Source organism: Salvelinus namaycush, chromosome 19 (genome assembly GCF_016432855.1).
Source record: "Salvelinus namaycush isolate Seneca chromosome 19, SaNama_1.0, whole genome shotgun sequence".
NCBI classification, from domain to species: domain Eukaryota; kingdom Metazoa; phylum Chordata; class Actinopteri; order Salmoniformes; family Salmonidae; genus Salvelinus; species Salvelinus namaycush.
The window spans coordinates 10,747,044-10,761,249 of NC_052325.1; the positions used below are offsets into that span (position 1 = coordinate 10,747,044).

The window sequence follows — 14,206 nt, forward strand, 5'->3', positions numbered from 1 at the left end:
TTTATCACAGTGCCATCCGTTTTGTTACTAAAGCACCTTATACGACCCACCACTGCGACCTGTATGCCCTAGTTGGCTGGCCCTCGCTACATGTTCGTCGTCAGACCCACTGGCTCCAGGTCATCTACAAGGCTATGCTAGGTAAAGTGCCGCCTTATCTCAGTTCACTGGTCACGATGGCTACACCCACCCGTAGCACGCGCTCCAGCAGGTGTATCTCACTGATCATCCCTAAAGCCAAAACCTCATTTGGCCGCCTTTCCTTCCAGTTCTCTGCTGCCTGCGACTGGAACGAATTGCAAAAATCTCTGAAGTTGGAGACTTTTATCTCCCTCAACAACTTTAAACATCTGCTATCTGAGCAGCTAACCGATCGCTGCAGCTGTACATAGTCCATCGGTATATAGCCCACCCAATTTACCTACCTCACCCCCATACTGTTTTTATTTATTTACTTTTCTGCTCTTTTGCACACCAGTATCTCTACTTGCACATGATCATCTGATGATTTATCACTCCAGTGTTAATCTGCTCAATTGTAATTATTCAATTTATTGCCTACCTCCTCATGCCTTTTGCACACATTGTATATAGATTCTCTTTTTTCTACCATGTTATTGACTTGTTTATTGTTTACTCCATGTGTAACTCTGTGTTGTTGTCTGTTCACACTGCTATGCTTTATCTTGGCCAGGTCGCAGTTGCAAATGAGAACTTGTTCTCAACTAGCCTACCTGGTTAAATAAAGGTGAAATTAAAATAAAATTAAAATAAATATTTAAGAGCGGTAACGTAGTTGAGCCGGTTGAGGCATGGCGTGGGAGCCTGCCGAGCCAACCGAGGCTTGTGAGCCTCTCGAGCCAGCTGATGCATCCCCGATTGCATCGGCAGCGGCACCCGGACCCAACGTCACAAACAAAAAAATTAAATTGTGGCATTCTATAACAGTTCCGTAACCACAGATGCTGGGATACGGGAAACAAGTACAGGGTGAGGATTTAATATTAAATAGACATGAAACTAAACAAGACCAGCGTCTGGACAAGAGAAACAAAACAACATCATTGCAGACACAAAAATGAAACTGAGGAAGTGACAGATATAGGGGAGGCAATCAATGACGTGATGGAGTCCAGGTGAGTCGGATGAAGCGCTGGTGCGCGTAACGATGGTGACAGGTGTGCGTAATGATGAGCAGCCTGGCGACCTTGAACGCCAGAGAGGGGGAGTGGGTACAGACGTGACAAGCATAGCCTTCCCTCCTCTCAATTAAGGCTTTTTTGTTGTCTGCCCAATGCAATCGCGAAGTAGTCAAGACTGTCAATAAAGGGTTTGGCTCCTGAGACCGCTTGGAAATAAATCTTAATCACCAAAGCAGGCCCACATTATTTCAAACACGCAGGTCCCGTTTTGGATGTGTGTAAAACCCTCCATAGTCTGCGTTGTTTTAATAGTATATGCCCACGGGGAGAAATGATGGTGCCTGTAAGTGTGATCAAGCCTATATAAAACAAGATATTGTTTCTTTTTGTTTAGAATTTGATTAGAATTATTTGTTTTCTTTTTAGGCCTTATCAAAAATGAATTGAATCTTGCTTATTGACAATATTTGGTATGCCCATGCTCAGCCATAATGCAATTTACACTAGGCCTAGCCCCTATATCAGCATGAACGCTATTGAAGCCTTGCAAATACTTAGAATAATGTGGTCTGCAAATGGGTTCAAGTTAACCTATTTAGCAAAGATGGAATAGGTCTACATTTTGTTATTTCGTTTCTGTAAACCATTTAACAAACTATAACGGATTAACATTGGAATTGGAGTTGACTCCAAGGCAATACATAAAAGACAAAAAAAAAACAAACAGAAGAAACCACATATTTTGCCATGTAGCACGTTCTGATTGGCCAGTGAGGGGCCAAGTCTCGACACACGCACAACTTGCTTATTCATCAAAACCCAGCACTTTCACGTCAACGCCAGAATGTGCGCCGATAATTGTGATAGTCAAAATAAAATAAAAATCGGACACACTTCTGAAACTATAGTGCTACCGCCAAGCATTTAGATTTACCATTGCGTTAGGTTTGTTAAAACAGAACCCCAAGTATTATTCTTAATCTTACCATGGCATAAGTTTACAGTGTTTTTCTGACTGGGTGCTGCTGGTGTAATCTTTTCAGACCTACTGTAAAGGAATATTCTGAATGTTTGGATAGACACACCTCATAGTCCACCTCCAGGGAGTCTCCTTCCCCCTTGGTCCTGAAGTGCTGTGTGTGGGTGTCCACGGTGAGGTTGACCTGCTTGTTGAAGCGCTCGATGAGGACAGAGTGCCAGTGCTGGTCGTCCAGAAGACTGCTGAGAGTGACCGCAACACGACCACTGCTGAACCGCAGCCTAGTGTCATCTGAAGACAGAGAACAAGATAATATGGTTACTTTGATATAGATCATAAAACAGTCCAGTATATTGAGGAAAGAAGAGGTCTGAAAGAATGTGCTCACAAGACATTCCCAAAACGGAGCACTAGAACAGTCTTCCCCATACTCAGCTGTTCACGATGTGGCTCTTTATGGTTGATAACATTGATCGTTATACAGTTGCCATAGGGACCGTATTGATTTGATTTGTATTGAAAGAAGAGGTGCTCTCATAGGAAGTGCAGACAAGACAGTCATTTAAGAATCCTCTTTCCCAGCTCAGCTGCTCACAATGTGGATCCTTAACAGTCTGAGTCTATTTTGTAAATGGAGCTCAGGATCAGTGGTAACTGGAAGGGTATCAGAACACAAACATCCAATTACCCTCCCAGACTGCTGCCCAGTCTGCTTTTAAATGGTTCAAAAGACTCTTTTATCTGTAGTCCGAGTCCCTTGTGTCCTATTACCAATGAACTCTAACCTCTAAACCCTGAGTTATGTGAGCCAAGTTGAGGTAGAGGGCCAACCTGCCTTGGTGTGACTAACTCACCCAGGTTGAGGTAGAGGGCCAGTCTGGCCCGGTGTGACTAACTCACCCAGGTTGAGGTAGAGTGCCAGCCTACCCCGGTGTGACTAACTCACCCACGTTGAGGTAGAGGGCCAGCCTGGCCCGGTGTGACTAACTCACCCAGGTTGAGGTAGAGGGCCAGCCTGGCCCGGTGTGGCTAACTCACCCAGGTTGAGGTAGATGGCCAGCCTGGCCCGGTGTGGCTAACTCACCCAGGTTGAGGTAGAGAGCCAGCCTGCCCCGGTGCAGCTCCAGTGTGATGTAGTCGCCCCTCTGACCCTCTCCATGGAGCAGCACCCCCTCAGCCTGGCGGCTCTTGAAGCTCAGCGAGATCACATCCTTCACCGTGCTCATGGACTTCTGGTTAAACCGGTAGAGCAGCGAGCTTCTGCCATCAAAGTCTGCCACGTACGATTCTAGGGGATTGAGAGAAGATCAAAGAATCATCGTGTTTTCGAAAATTGCCCCAACGATAGCTCTCTCTGTCACGTCTGAGCTGTGAGTTTGCTGTTGCCCCTAATTTTGAGGGGAATTCAAGTGGCAAGTCCCATTTCTTTCTTTTCACCACAACTTTTGATTGGAAGTATATGTCAAACTTGCAATTTTTTTTAGGTACTTTTTATCACAACTCTCTAGCTCTGTCTAATAGATTCTCTAACACTGTGTCTCTGCTCAGTGCTCAGTTCATGTGGATGGGCCTGAACTGAAGACATAATGTAGTAAGTTACAGCAGCAGGGGAAATGTTGAATTCCTGTTTTTAAAGCCTGGATACATTATATTTTCTGATAGGATTCAGTTTGTGTAAGTAAAGCTGTCTGAGTAAATAATGCAATCTCTAACATGCACCTGCTATTCCAATGCAGAACAGAAGAAGGGTGATGTGCCTAGAGAAACAAGGGAAGCTATGAGTAGAAGACATGTTTGGGCAAGCTGTTCAAAAAATGTTTGCTTTACATTGTATCATATACATGACTATGCAAATAGCCTTTGGAACTATCACTTATTTAAAGAATGCCTAACACATTCATGAACACACAAACAACAGGCTAGAATTCCCCTAGCTTTTTCGAATGGTTTACTCAATCTAATGAGACAGTATTGTGTTTCAGTGGAAGTCACCGTGGGATAAAGAAGGCTAGGATTAATTTAAACTCCAAGGTTTTTACCCATATGTATATACCCAAATATGAAAAGTTAATAACTTAGCTGGTATGAGATGTATATACAGTTGAAGTCGGAAGTTTACATACACTTAGGTTGGAGTCATTAATACTTGTTTTTCAACCACTCCACAAATGTCTTGTTGACTTCTGAAGGTAATTGGTTGCACCAGATCTTATTTAGGGGCTTCATAGCAAAGGGGATGAATACATACTGTATGCACGCACCACTTTTCAGTTTGAAATTTTGTATATATTTATTAACGATTTTTTTTCCCATTTCACTTCACCAATGTTGACTATTTTGTGTATGTCCATTACATGTAATCCAAATAAAAATCTATTTAAATTACAGGTTGTAATGCAACAAAATAGGAAAAATGCCAAGGGGGTGAATACTTTTGCAAGGCACTGTATGTATGTATGTATGTATGTATGTATGTATGTATGTATGTATGTATGTATGTATGTATGTATGTATGTATGTATGTATGTATGTATGTATCAATGTGACATCTAGATAGTTATCACTATTAGTTATTTATTGTGTAGGCTGCTATCCTACTTGAAATAAAATGATGTGAGAGAAAAAAATGGCCACGTTAGCTACCGCAGGCGACACGACCATGATACACAAATAGGAAGAAACCTCAGGTTGGCAGGCACGTCGATACAACACCGGCTTATCGACTCGTCGTGCAGCCCAATCAGCCACACGAAACGGTCTTGAGAGGCAACAAATCTCCCCAATTAGCTGATTCACTTTTCATATATCCACTCCTTTCGACACACCTACTGGCCCATACTCCGCTCGCCATATTGGGCTGCAGTGACCCATACTTGGATGATGAGGGCCAGCCCACCGAAACAACTATGCAAAAGGTATTACAAAGTAGTGCAGTGCAAGGGAGGTTTAGTTGCAAAACGACATGAAAAAAACTATTTTACACATGACATTTGCATTGTAACATTATTCTACTCGCAACTAAATTCAGAAATTATTTTTAATGACAATGACATGAATGTAGTGGAAAAAAGAGTCGTTTTTGCTGAAGGGCAGCTCATGACTGGAGGGCAGCTCATGACTGGAGGGCAGCTCTGGCAGCTCCTGACTGGCTGGCGGCTCTGGCAGCTCCTGACTGGCTGGCGGCTCTGGCAGCTCCTGACTGGCTGGCGGCTCTGGCAGCTCCTGACTGGCTGGCGGCTCTGGCAGCTCCTGACTGGCTGGCGGCTCTGGCAGCTCCTGACTGGCTGGCGGCTCTGGCAGCTCCTGACTGACGGACGGCTCTGGCAGCTCCTGACTGACGGACGGCTCTGGCAGCTCCTGACTGACGGACGGCTCTAGCGGCTCGGGACAGACGGGCGGCTCTAATGGCTCGTGGCAGACGGATGGCTCAGACGGCGCTGGGCAGACGGATGGCTCAGACGGCGCTGGGCAGACGGATGGCTCAGACGGCGCTGGGCAGACGGATGGCTCAGACGGCGCTGGGCAGACAGATGGCTCAGACGGCGCTGGGCAGACAGATGGCTCAGACGGCGCTGGGCAGACGAGCAGTGCAGGCGGCGTTGAGCAGACGAGCAGTGCAGGCGGCGTTGGGCAGATGGCCGACTCTGACCTGCTGAGGCGCACAGTAGGCCTGGTGCGTGGTGCCGGAACTGGTGGTACCGGACTGGAGACACGCACCTCAAGGCTAGTGCGGGGAGCAGGAACAGGGCACACTGGTTTCTCAAAGCGCACTATAGGCCTGGTGCGTGGTGCCGGAACTGGTGGTACCGGACTGAGGGAACGCACCTCAGGGCGAGTGCGGGGAGAAGGACCAGTGCGTACAGGGCTCTGGAGACGCACAGGAGGCTTGATGCGTGGTGCCGGAACTGGAGGCACTGGGCTGGAGACACGCACCACAGGGAGAGTGCGTGGAGGAGGAACAGGGCTCTGGAGACGCACTAGAAGCCTGGTGCGTGGTGTAGGCACTGGTGGTACTGGGCTGGGGCGGGAAAGTGGCGCCGGATATACCGGACCGTGCAGGCGTACTGGCTCCCTTGAGCACCGAGCCTGCCCAACCTTACCTGGTTGAATGCTCCCCGTAGCCCGTCCAGTGCGGGGAGGTGGAATAACCCGCACTGGGCTGTGTTGGCGAACCGGGGACACCATACGTAAGGCTGGTGCCATGTACACCGGCCCGAGGAGACGTACTGGAGGCCAGATATGTTGAGCCGGCTTCATGGCACTTGGCTCAATGCTCAATCTAGCCCGCCCAGTGCGGGGAGGTGGAATAACCCGCACCGGGCTATGCACACGTACGTGCGCTCTTCCGCATAACACGGTGTCTGCCCGTACTCCCGCTCTCCACGGTAAGCATGGGAAGTGGGCGCAGGTCTCCTACCTGACTTCGCCACACTACCCTTTAGCCCCCCCCCAAGAAATTTTTGGGATTTCCTCTCGGGTTTCCAGCCTCGCTTACGTGCTGCCTCCTCATACCACCGCTCCTGGGCTTTAGCTGCCTCCATCTCTTCCCGAGAGCGGCGATATTCTCCAATGTGAGCCCAGTGTCCTTTACCCTCCAGAATTTCCTCCCATGTCCAGGATTCCTGTGTAGTGGGCCGCTGCTGCTCGTACTCACGCTGCTTGGTCCGAGTTAGGTGGGTGGTTCTGTAACGGCAGTCTAGCTCTTCCTCCTCCTCGGACGAGGAGAGGAGAGAAGGATCGGAGGACCAATGTGCAGCGTGGTAATTTTCCATGAATTTAATAAACACAAAGACAAGATACTGACAAACTAATACAAAACAACAAACGACCGTGAAGCTACAAACGAAAGTGCAATACACAAGCTACTAACGTTAGACATAGACACGATACAAAATAACAAACAAACTAACCGTCACAGTCCTGTGTGGCACAAACACTGACACAGGAAACAACCACCCACAATCCCCAACACAAAACAAGCCACCTATATATGATTCTCAATCAGGGACAACGATTGACAGCTGTCTCTGATTGAGAACCATATTAGGCTGAACACAGAAACAGACGAACTAGACACACAACATAGAATTCCCACCCAGCTCACGTCCTGACCAACACTAAACAAGCAAAACACATAAGAACTCTGGTCAGGACGTTACAGATTCGGTGCTCTTGGAAGAACAAAAGTTGGGTTTAAAATGTCAATCATGGAGTCATTTGTAAACCGATCCGCTGATGTACAGTTGAAATCTGGGGCGGCAGGGTAGCCTAGTGGTTAGAGCGTTAGAGCGTTGGGCTAGTAACCGAAAGGTTGCAAGTTCAAATCCCCGAGCTGACAAGGTACAAATCTGTCGTTCTGCCCCTGAACAAGGCAGTTAACCCACTGTTCCTAGGCCGTCATTGAAAGTAAGAGTTTGTTCTTAACTGACTTGCCTAGTTAAAAATGTAAGTCGCTCTGGATAAGAGCGTCTGCTAAATGGCTTAAATGTAAATGTAAATCGGAACTTTATATAAAACTCGTTTTTCAACCACTCCACAAATGTCTTGTTAACAAACTATAGTTTTGGCAAGTCGGTTAGGACATCTACTTTGTGTCATTTTCCCCAAAATTGTTTACAGACAGATTATTTTACTTATAATTCACTGTATCACAATTCCAGTGGGTCAGAAGTTTACATACACAAAGTTGACAGTGCCTTTAAACAGCTTGAAAAATTCCAGAAAATGATGTCATGGATTTAGATTCTTCTGATAGGCTAATTGACATAATTTTAGTCAATTGGAGGTGTACCTGTGGATGTATTTCAAGGCCTACATTCAAACTCAGTTCCTCTTTGCTTGACATCATGGGAAAATCAAAAGAAATCAGCCAAGACCTCAGAAAAAAAATTGTAGACCTCCACAAGACTGGTTCATCCTTGGGAGCAATTTCCAAATGCCTGAAGGTACCACGTTCATCTGTACAAACAATAGTACCCAAGTATAAACACAATGGGACCACACAGCCGTCATACCACTCAGGAAGGAGACACGTTCTGTTTCCTATCTGTATCCACAGTAAAACAAGTCCTATATCGACATAACCTGAAAGGCCACTGAGGAAGGAAGAAGCCACTGCTCAAAAACCGCCATAAAAAAGCCAGACTATGGTTTGCAACTGCACATGGGGACAAATATCGTACTTTTTGGAGAAATGTACTCTGTTCTGATGAAACAAAAATAGAACTGTTTGGCCATAATGACCATTGTTATGTTATGAGGAAAAAGGAGGATGCTTGCAAGCCGAAGAGCACCATCCCAACCGTGAAGCATGGGGGGTGGCAGCATCATGTTGTGGGGGTGCTTTGCTGCAGGAGGGACTGGTGCACTTCACAAAATATATGGCATCATGAGGCAGGAAAATTATGTGGATATATTGAAGCAATATCTCCAGACATCAGTCAGGAAGTTAAAGCTTGGTCGCGAATGGGTCTTCCAAATGGACAATGACCCCAAGCATACTTCCAAAATTGTGGCAAAATGGCTTAAGGACAACAAAGTCAAGGTATTGGAGTGGCCATCACAAAGCCCTGATCTCAATCCCATAGAAAATGTGTGGGCAGAACTGAAAAAGTGTGTGCGAGCAAGGAGGCCTACAAACCTGACTCAGTTACACAGCTCTGTCAGGTGGAATGGGCCAAAATTCACTCAACCTATTGTGGGAAGCTTGTGGTTGGCTGCACGAAACATTTGACCCAAGTTTAACAATTTAAAGGCAATGCTACTAAATACTAATTGAGTGTATGTAAACTTCTGACCCACTGGGAATGTGATGAAAGAAATAAAAGCTGAAATAGATAATTCTCTACTATTATTCTGACATTTCACATTCTTAAAATAAAGTGGTGATCCTAACTGACCTAAGACAGTGCATTTTTACTAGGATTATATGTAAGGATTTGTGAAAAACTGAGTTTAAATGTATTTGGCTAAGGTGTATGTCAACTTCTGACTTCAACTGTACATAACCATGCTATCAATTACAACAGGGCACTGTCAATGATGGGGAACGCTCAGAACAGTAGTGACAACAGTTCAAGTGATTATTAGTGAAAATAACTCCGATTTGTGAACCCTTTATCGATCAGAAGTGTGAGGGGCAGGTGAACGAAATCCAAAATGAGATAAACATGGGATAGACATGGACTTGAGTCTACAGATTAATTTTTCTCCAGATGTTTTATACGAATAAAGACTTGCTAAATTATGAAAATTCTTCAATTTTACATGTCCCTCTGTGCATCCTCTGTGACTTTAAGGAAGATTTTAAACCGCTCAATCGCAACATTTATTAACATTTTCACCATCATTGTAAAGGCCTTGTTATTTTGTTGCTTTGACAAAGTCATTGCTGTGTGATTAATTTAAAGGTAAAAAACTACAAAAAATCACTTGTTAATTGAAATGCACTTGTATTTGTATTTATTATGGATCCCCATTAGCTGCAGCATCTACTCTTCCTGGGGTCCAGCAAAATTAAGGCAGTTAGCAAAATTAAGGCAGCATTCCAGGTGACTACCTCATGAAGCTGGATGAGAGAATGCCAAGAATGTGCAAAGCTGTCATCAAGGCAGACAGTGGCTATTTGAAGAATCTCAAATATAAAATATATTTTGATTTGTTTAACCCTTTTTTGATTACTACATGATTCCATATGTGTTATTTCATAGTTTTGATGTCTTCACTATTATTCTACAATTAAGAAAATAGTAAAATAAAGAAAAACCCTTGAAAGAGTAGGTGTGTCCAAACTTTTGACCGGTAGTGTATAGATAGATATATACAGTATATATATATTTTGTAAGTTACAGTACTTAAAAGGTGGAACGGCCCATAAGTGCAAGTTTGCCATCTATGACATGTTCAATGGTATTGCATGGCTCTTCATTTGCTTGCTATTAGAGCACCCCGGAGTTAAATTTTTTACAGTTTAAGTGAAATGAGGTGCTGGTGATGCTGCATGTATTAGCAGAGCACACATTCATCCAACATGAATACAGGGATCATGCTGTGGTACCATTCGGCATTATATGAAAGTGCTCGCCTGGGAATAATTATAACTGTCATGGTGCAGTATTTCACTGGCTGATACAGTTAGTGCTACTTCAGAATGTGTGTGAAAGGCGTCCCAGTGAATCCCCTTTATTTATTTAGCATTACCCAGGCAGGGACCGGCTCTTAACTGGCACGCCTGCCTGGCTGTCGCTGTCTACCTCTATTAGCTGGTAGGATTGTGTTTCGGTCAGCATTTGCTTTGATCTTGTTTGAAGTAAAAATGTCTCTTCACTTTGCAGACACTCTATACAGTATCTCTTTAAATAGTGTGCGAAACAGGATGGTTACAGGATGGTTACACAATGGTTACAGGATGGTTACACAATGATCACAGGATGGTTACACAATGGTTACAGGATGGTTACACAATGATTACAGGATGGTTACACAATGATCACAGGATGGTTACACAATGGTTACAGGATGGTTACACAATGGTTACAGGATGGTTACACAATGGTTACAGCATGGTTACACAATGATTACAGGATGGTTACACAATGGTTACAGGATGGTTACACAATGGTTACAATGACATAATGCTATTTTCTCATGGAAACCACTGTCAACAAGGGGATACAACCAACCCCATGATAGATGACATGCTTAAACAAGCCTCAATGTCATCCGTAATAGATGTTAGGTCTGACCACACTCTTGTTAGAACATGTTTCCTTACAGTCCAGGAGTCCCCCATATTACCACATGAGTTCAGAATTCAGAATCACAGATTGCAGAATATGATGATATTAGCTGAACGTGTTTGTGTTCTGTAAGAGCTGGTGGTCACTTTAATGTAGTCACTGTCTATATGGTCTGAATGTAAGGGCTGGTGGTCTGATCACTCACTGTAGGCACAGCCGTAGACTTCCACTCTGAGTCCCACCCAGCCACTGGGGTTCCAGTCCAGGGGGACGAAGCGCAGGAAGCGGCTTCTAATAGAGTGGGACAACTTGTGGTGGACGACACCGTCAGCGTTCACGTTCCCCACAAACCTCTGCAGACAAACAGAGGAGGAAGAGGGAGAGCAGGGGGAGAGGAGAGGGAGAGAACAGGCAGGATTTAATAAGATGTAACAAGTTTCTCAGTGTTCATGCAGCGTCACTACATTTACCCTGTTGAGTGAGGTTTATGACCCCCCCATAAATACCTTTCCCCCTTTTCTCTCCACTAGACAGAATGCACTCTTGGAATGCCCTTTGTTAACTTCTCTAGGATAAGGAGAAGATAAGATATGCATATTATTAGTAGATTTGGATAGAAAACACTCTGAAGTTTCTAAAACTGTTTGAATCATGTCTGTGAGTATAACAGAACTTATTTAGCAGGCGAAACCCCGAGGACAAACCATTCAGATTTCTTTTTTTTTTAGGTCACTCTTTTCAATGAGTTTTCATTGCGAATCCAGATTTCTAATTGACCTTCTTGCAGTTCCTACCGCTTCCACTGGATATCAACAGTCTTTAGAAATTGGTTGAGGTCTTTTCCTTTGTGTAATGAAGAAGTACGGCCATCTTGAACGAGGGTCACTTGAAGTGTACTGTTTGTTAGAGGCGCGTGACCAGAAAGCTAGCTACAGTTTGTTTTAATCCTGTATTGAACACAGATCATCCCGTCTTCAATTTTATCGATTATTTACGTTAAAAAATACCTAAAGTTGTTTGAAATGTTTTGGCAAAGTTTACAGGTCAATTTTGAGATATTTTGTAGTCACGTTGCACAAGTTGTAACCGGTGTTTTTCTGGATCAAACGCGCCAATTAAATGGACATTTTGGATATATATCGACGGAATTAATCGAACAAAAGGACCATTTGTGATGTTTATGGGACATATTGGAGTGCCAAAAACAGAAGCTCGTCAAAGGTAAGGCATGAATTATATTTTTATTTCTGCGTTTTGTGTCGCGCCTGCAGGGTTGAAATATGCTTCTCTCTCTCTTTGTTTACTCTGTTGCTATCCTCAGATAATAGCATCGTTTGCTTTCGCCGAAAAGCCTATTTGAATTCTGACATGTTGGCTGGATTCATAACAAGAGTAGCTTTAATTTGGTATCTTTCATGTGTGATTTAATGAAAGTTAGATTTTTATAGTAATTTATTTGAATTTGGCATTTTCTCTGGCTTTTGGCCAAGTGAGACAGTAGCGTCCCGCCTAAACTCAGATTTTTGGATATAAATATGAACTTTACCGAACAAAACATACATGTATTGTGTAACATGAAGTCCTATGAGTGTCATCTGATGAAGATCATCAAAGGTTAGTGATTAATTTTATCTGTATTTCTGCTTTTTGTTACTCCTCTCTTTGGCTGGAAAAATGGCTGTGTTTTTCTGTGACTTGGCTCTGACCTAACATAATCGTTTGGTGTGCTTTCGTCGTAAAGCCTATTTGAATTCTGACATGTTGGCTGGATTCACAACAAGTGTAGCTTTAATTTGGTATCTTTCATGTGTGATTCATGAAAGTTAGATTTTTATAGTAATTTATTTGAATTTGGCGCTCTGCATTTTTACTGGCTTTTGGCCAAGTGGGACGTTAGCGTCCCACATATCCCAGAGAAGTTAACATAGAGAGAGTATGGTAACATTAACAGTTTTGGGAAAGGTACAATATTTCAGTAATCCAACCAGTTGAAAGTGTCCGTTGGTACTTAAAGAATATGATGTCAGATCAGTTGGTGTCTGGGACATTATATCTGATGATAGGACGACATAAATTGTATCTTGGAAAGTCTACACATTATAGTTATCAGATTCACATGGAATTGTTGTGCAATTTAAATGTTTAAATATGAAACTATTTGTGAAAAGATGAAATGTAATTTTAGCTTCTAAATGAGAGAATTGTTTTCATAAGTAAACTATGCTCACTCAGTGGCTACGCCCGAATGAACAGACATTGGTTGAGAACTATGAAACACGCCCTTCTCTCCCCCAATACAAAAGCCCGTTGTCTCAAGTCAACCTTAGTTCCCGACGACGTGAGGACTGGTGTCCATACGTTTAAAAGGGCTAATTTCAACGTGGAGGTGACAATCACCAAGCTAGAAGGATGAATTTCTACTAGACCAGCCAGAATTCAACGTGATCTGATTATGGAAAAACGGTATGAACTTTGAACTCTTATTCACTAAAGAAGAAGTGATACATCCTAGAAGTCGAATTATCATCTGCAGCTGTAAACATACGTAGCCTAGGAAAGGACAGACAATCTCCTAATAAGAACGACAGGGTACAACGTATCCGCCCTACAACACTACGACCAGAAATATTCTTCAAAGGACACGGGCGATCTCTGCTGGGTAAAGCAGTCTTCCATCTTCGACCCATCTATCGAAGCGCAGCTCAGAGTAAATATATATGTTGCATTTTCCTTTTCCGAATGGGCGGTTATTAGAATGCATAAGATTCTGTATTTACGATAGCATAGCTTCTCAAGGTCCGATAGAGACCCAATTCCGTTTGTCCCTCAGTCTTCCCGCTCTTTAATTCAAACCCAACCCCCTTTCTTTGTGTAACCAGCCGTCATATTGGTTTCGTCCGCTAGGGACTTTTTCTTTTATGACATGATTAGTAATTGATGTATGATCCATCCTGTGTACATGTAATTCTGTGTGATTATTTAGGTATTTAGTAAATAAATAATTAAGCTCATTTTTGTATTGCTGATTCAACTTGTTAGCCAGGGTTCGTGAAGATAACCAATAATTTTACGACGTTCAGATGAGACTGAATAAGGTGACGATTAATAATTGACTGCTATTGATATAAAATATCTTCAGATCTTTAAGAGTTTATTCAGAAGACAGCAGCTCTATAAACACACTCCGTGGTGCCCCAGGTTAACGAGTGAATTGTTGCAATCACGTAATCAATCAAACGTTAGGTAATCAATTTGATAAAATGCCTGTCACATAATTTAATCAGTCAGAGACACGACAACGGTAAAGGTCAAAATTACAGTACACCTACTGTAATATTAATACGGTA

The 14,206-nt window shown here is 43.4% G+C and overlaps 1 protein-coding gene across 1 annotated transcript in view; it reads right to left on the minus strand.

Annotated features, from left to right (window-relative positions):
- LOC120063686 (contactin-associated protein-like 5) overlaps positions 1-14,206 on the minus strand; it is a 191,697-nt gene that overhangs the window by 53,666 nt on the left and 123,825 nt on the right. Inside the window, exons 4-6 of the mRNA XM_039013980.1 lie at positions 11,065-11,212; positions 3,206-3,409; positions 2,228-2,412 (exon numbers count right to left, since the gene is read on the minus strand). Coding sequence (XP_038869908.1) covers positions 2,228-2,412; positions 3,206-3,409; positions 11,065-11,212 — 537 coding nt within the window. The remainder of the gene's footprint in view (positions 1-2,227; positions 2,413-3,205; positions 3,410-11,064; positions 11,213-14,206) is intronic.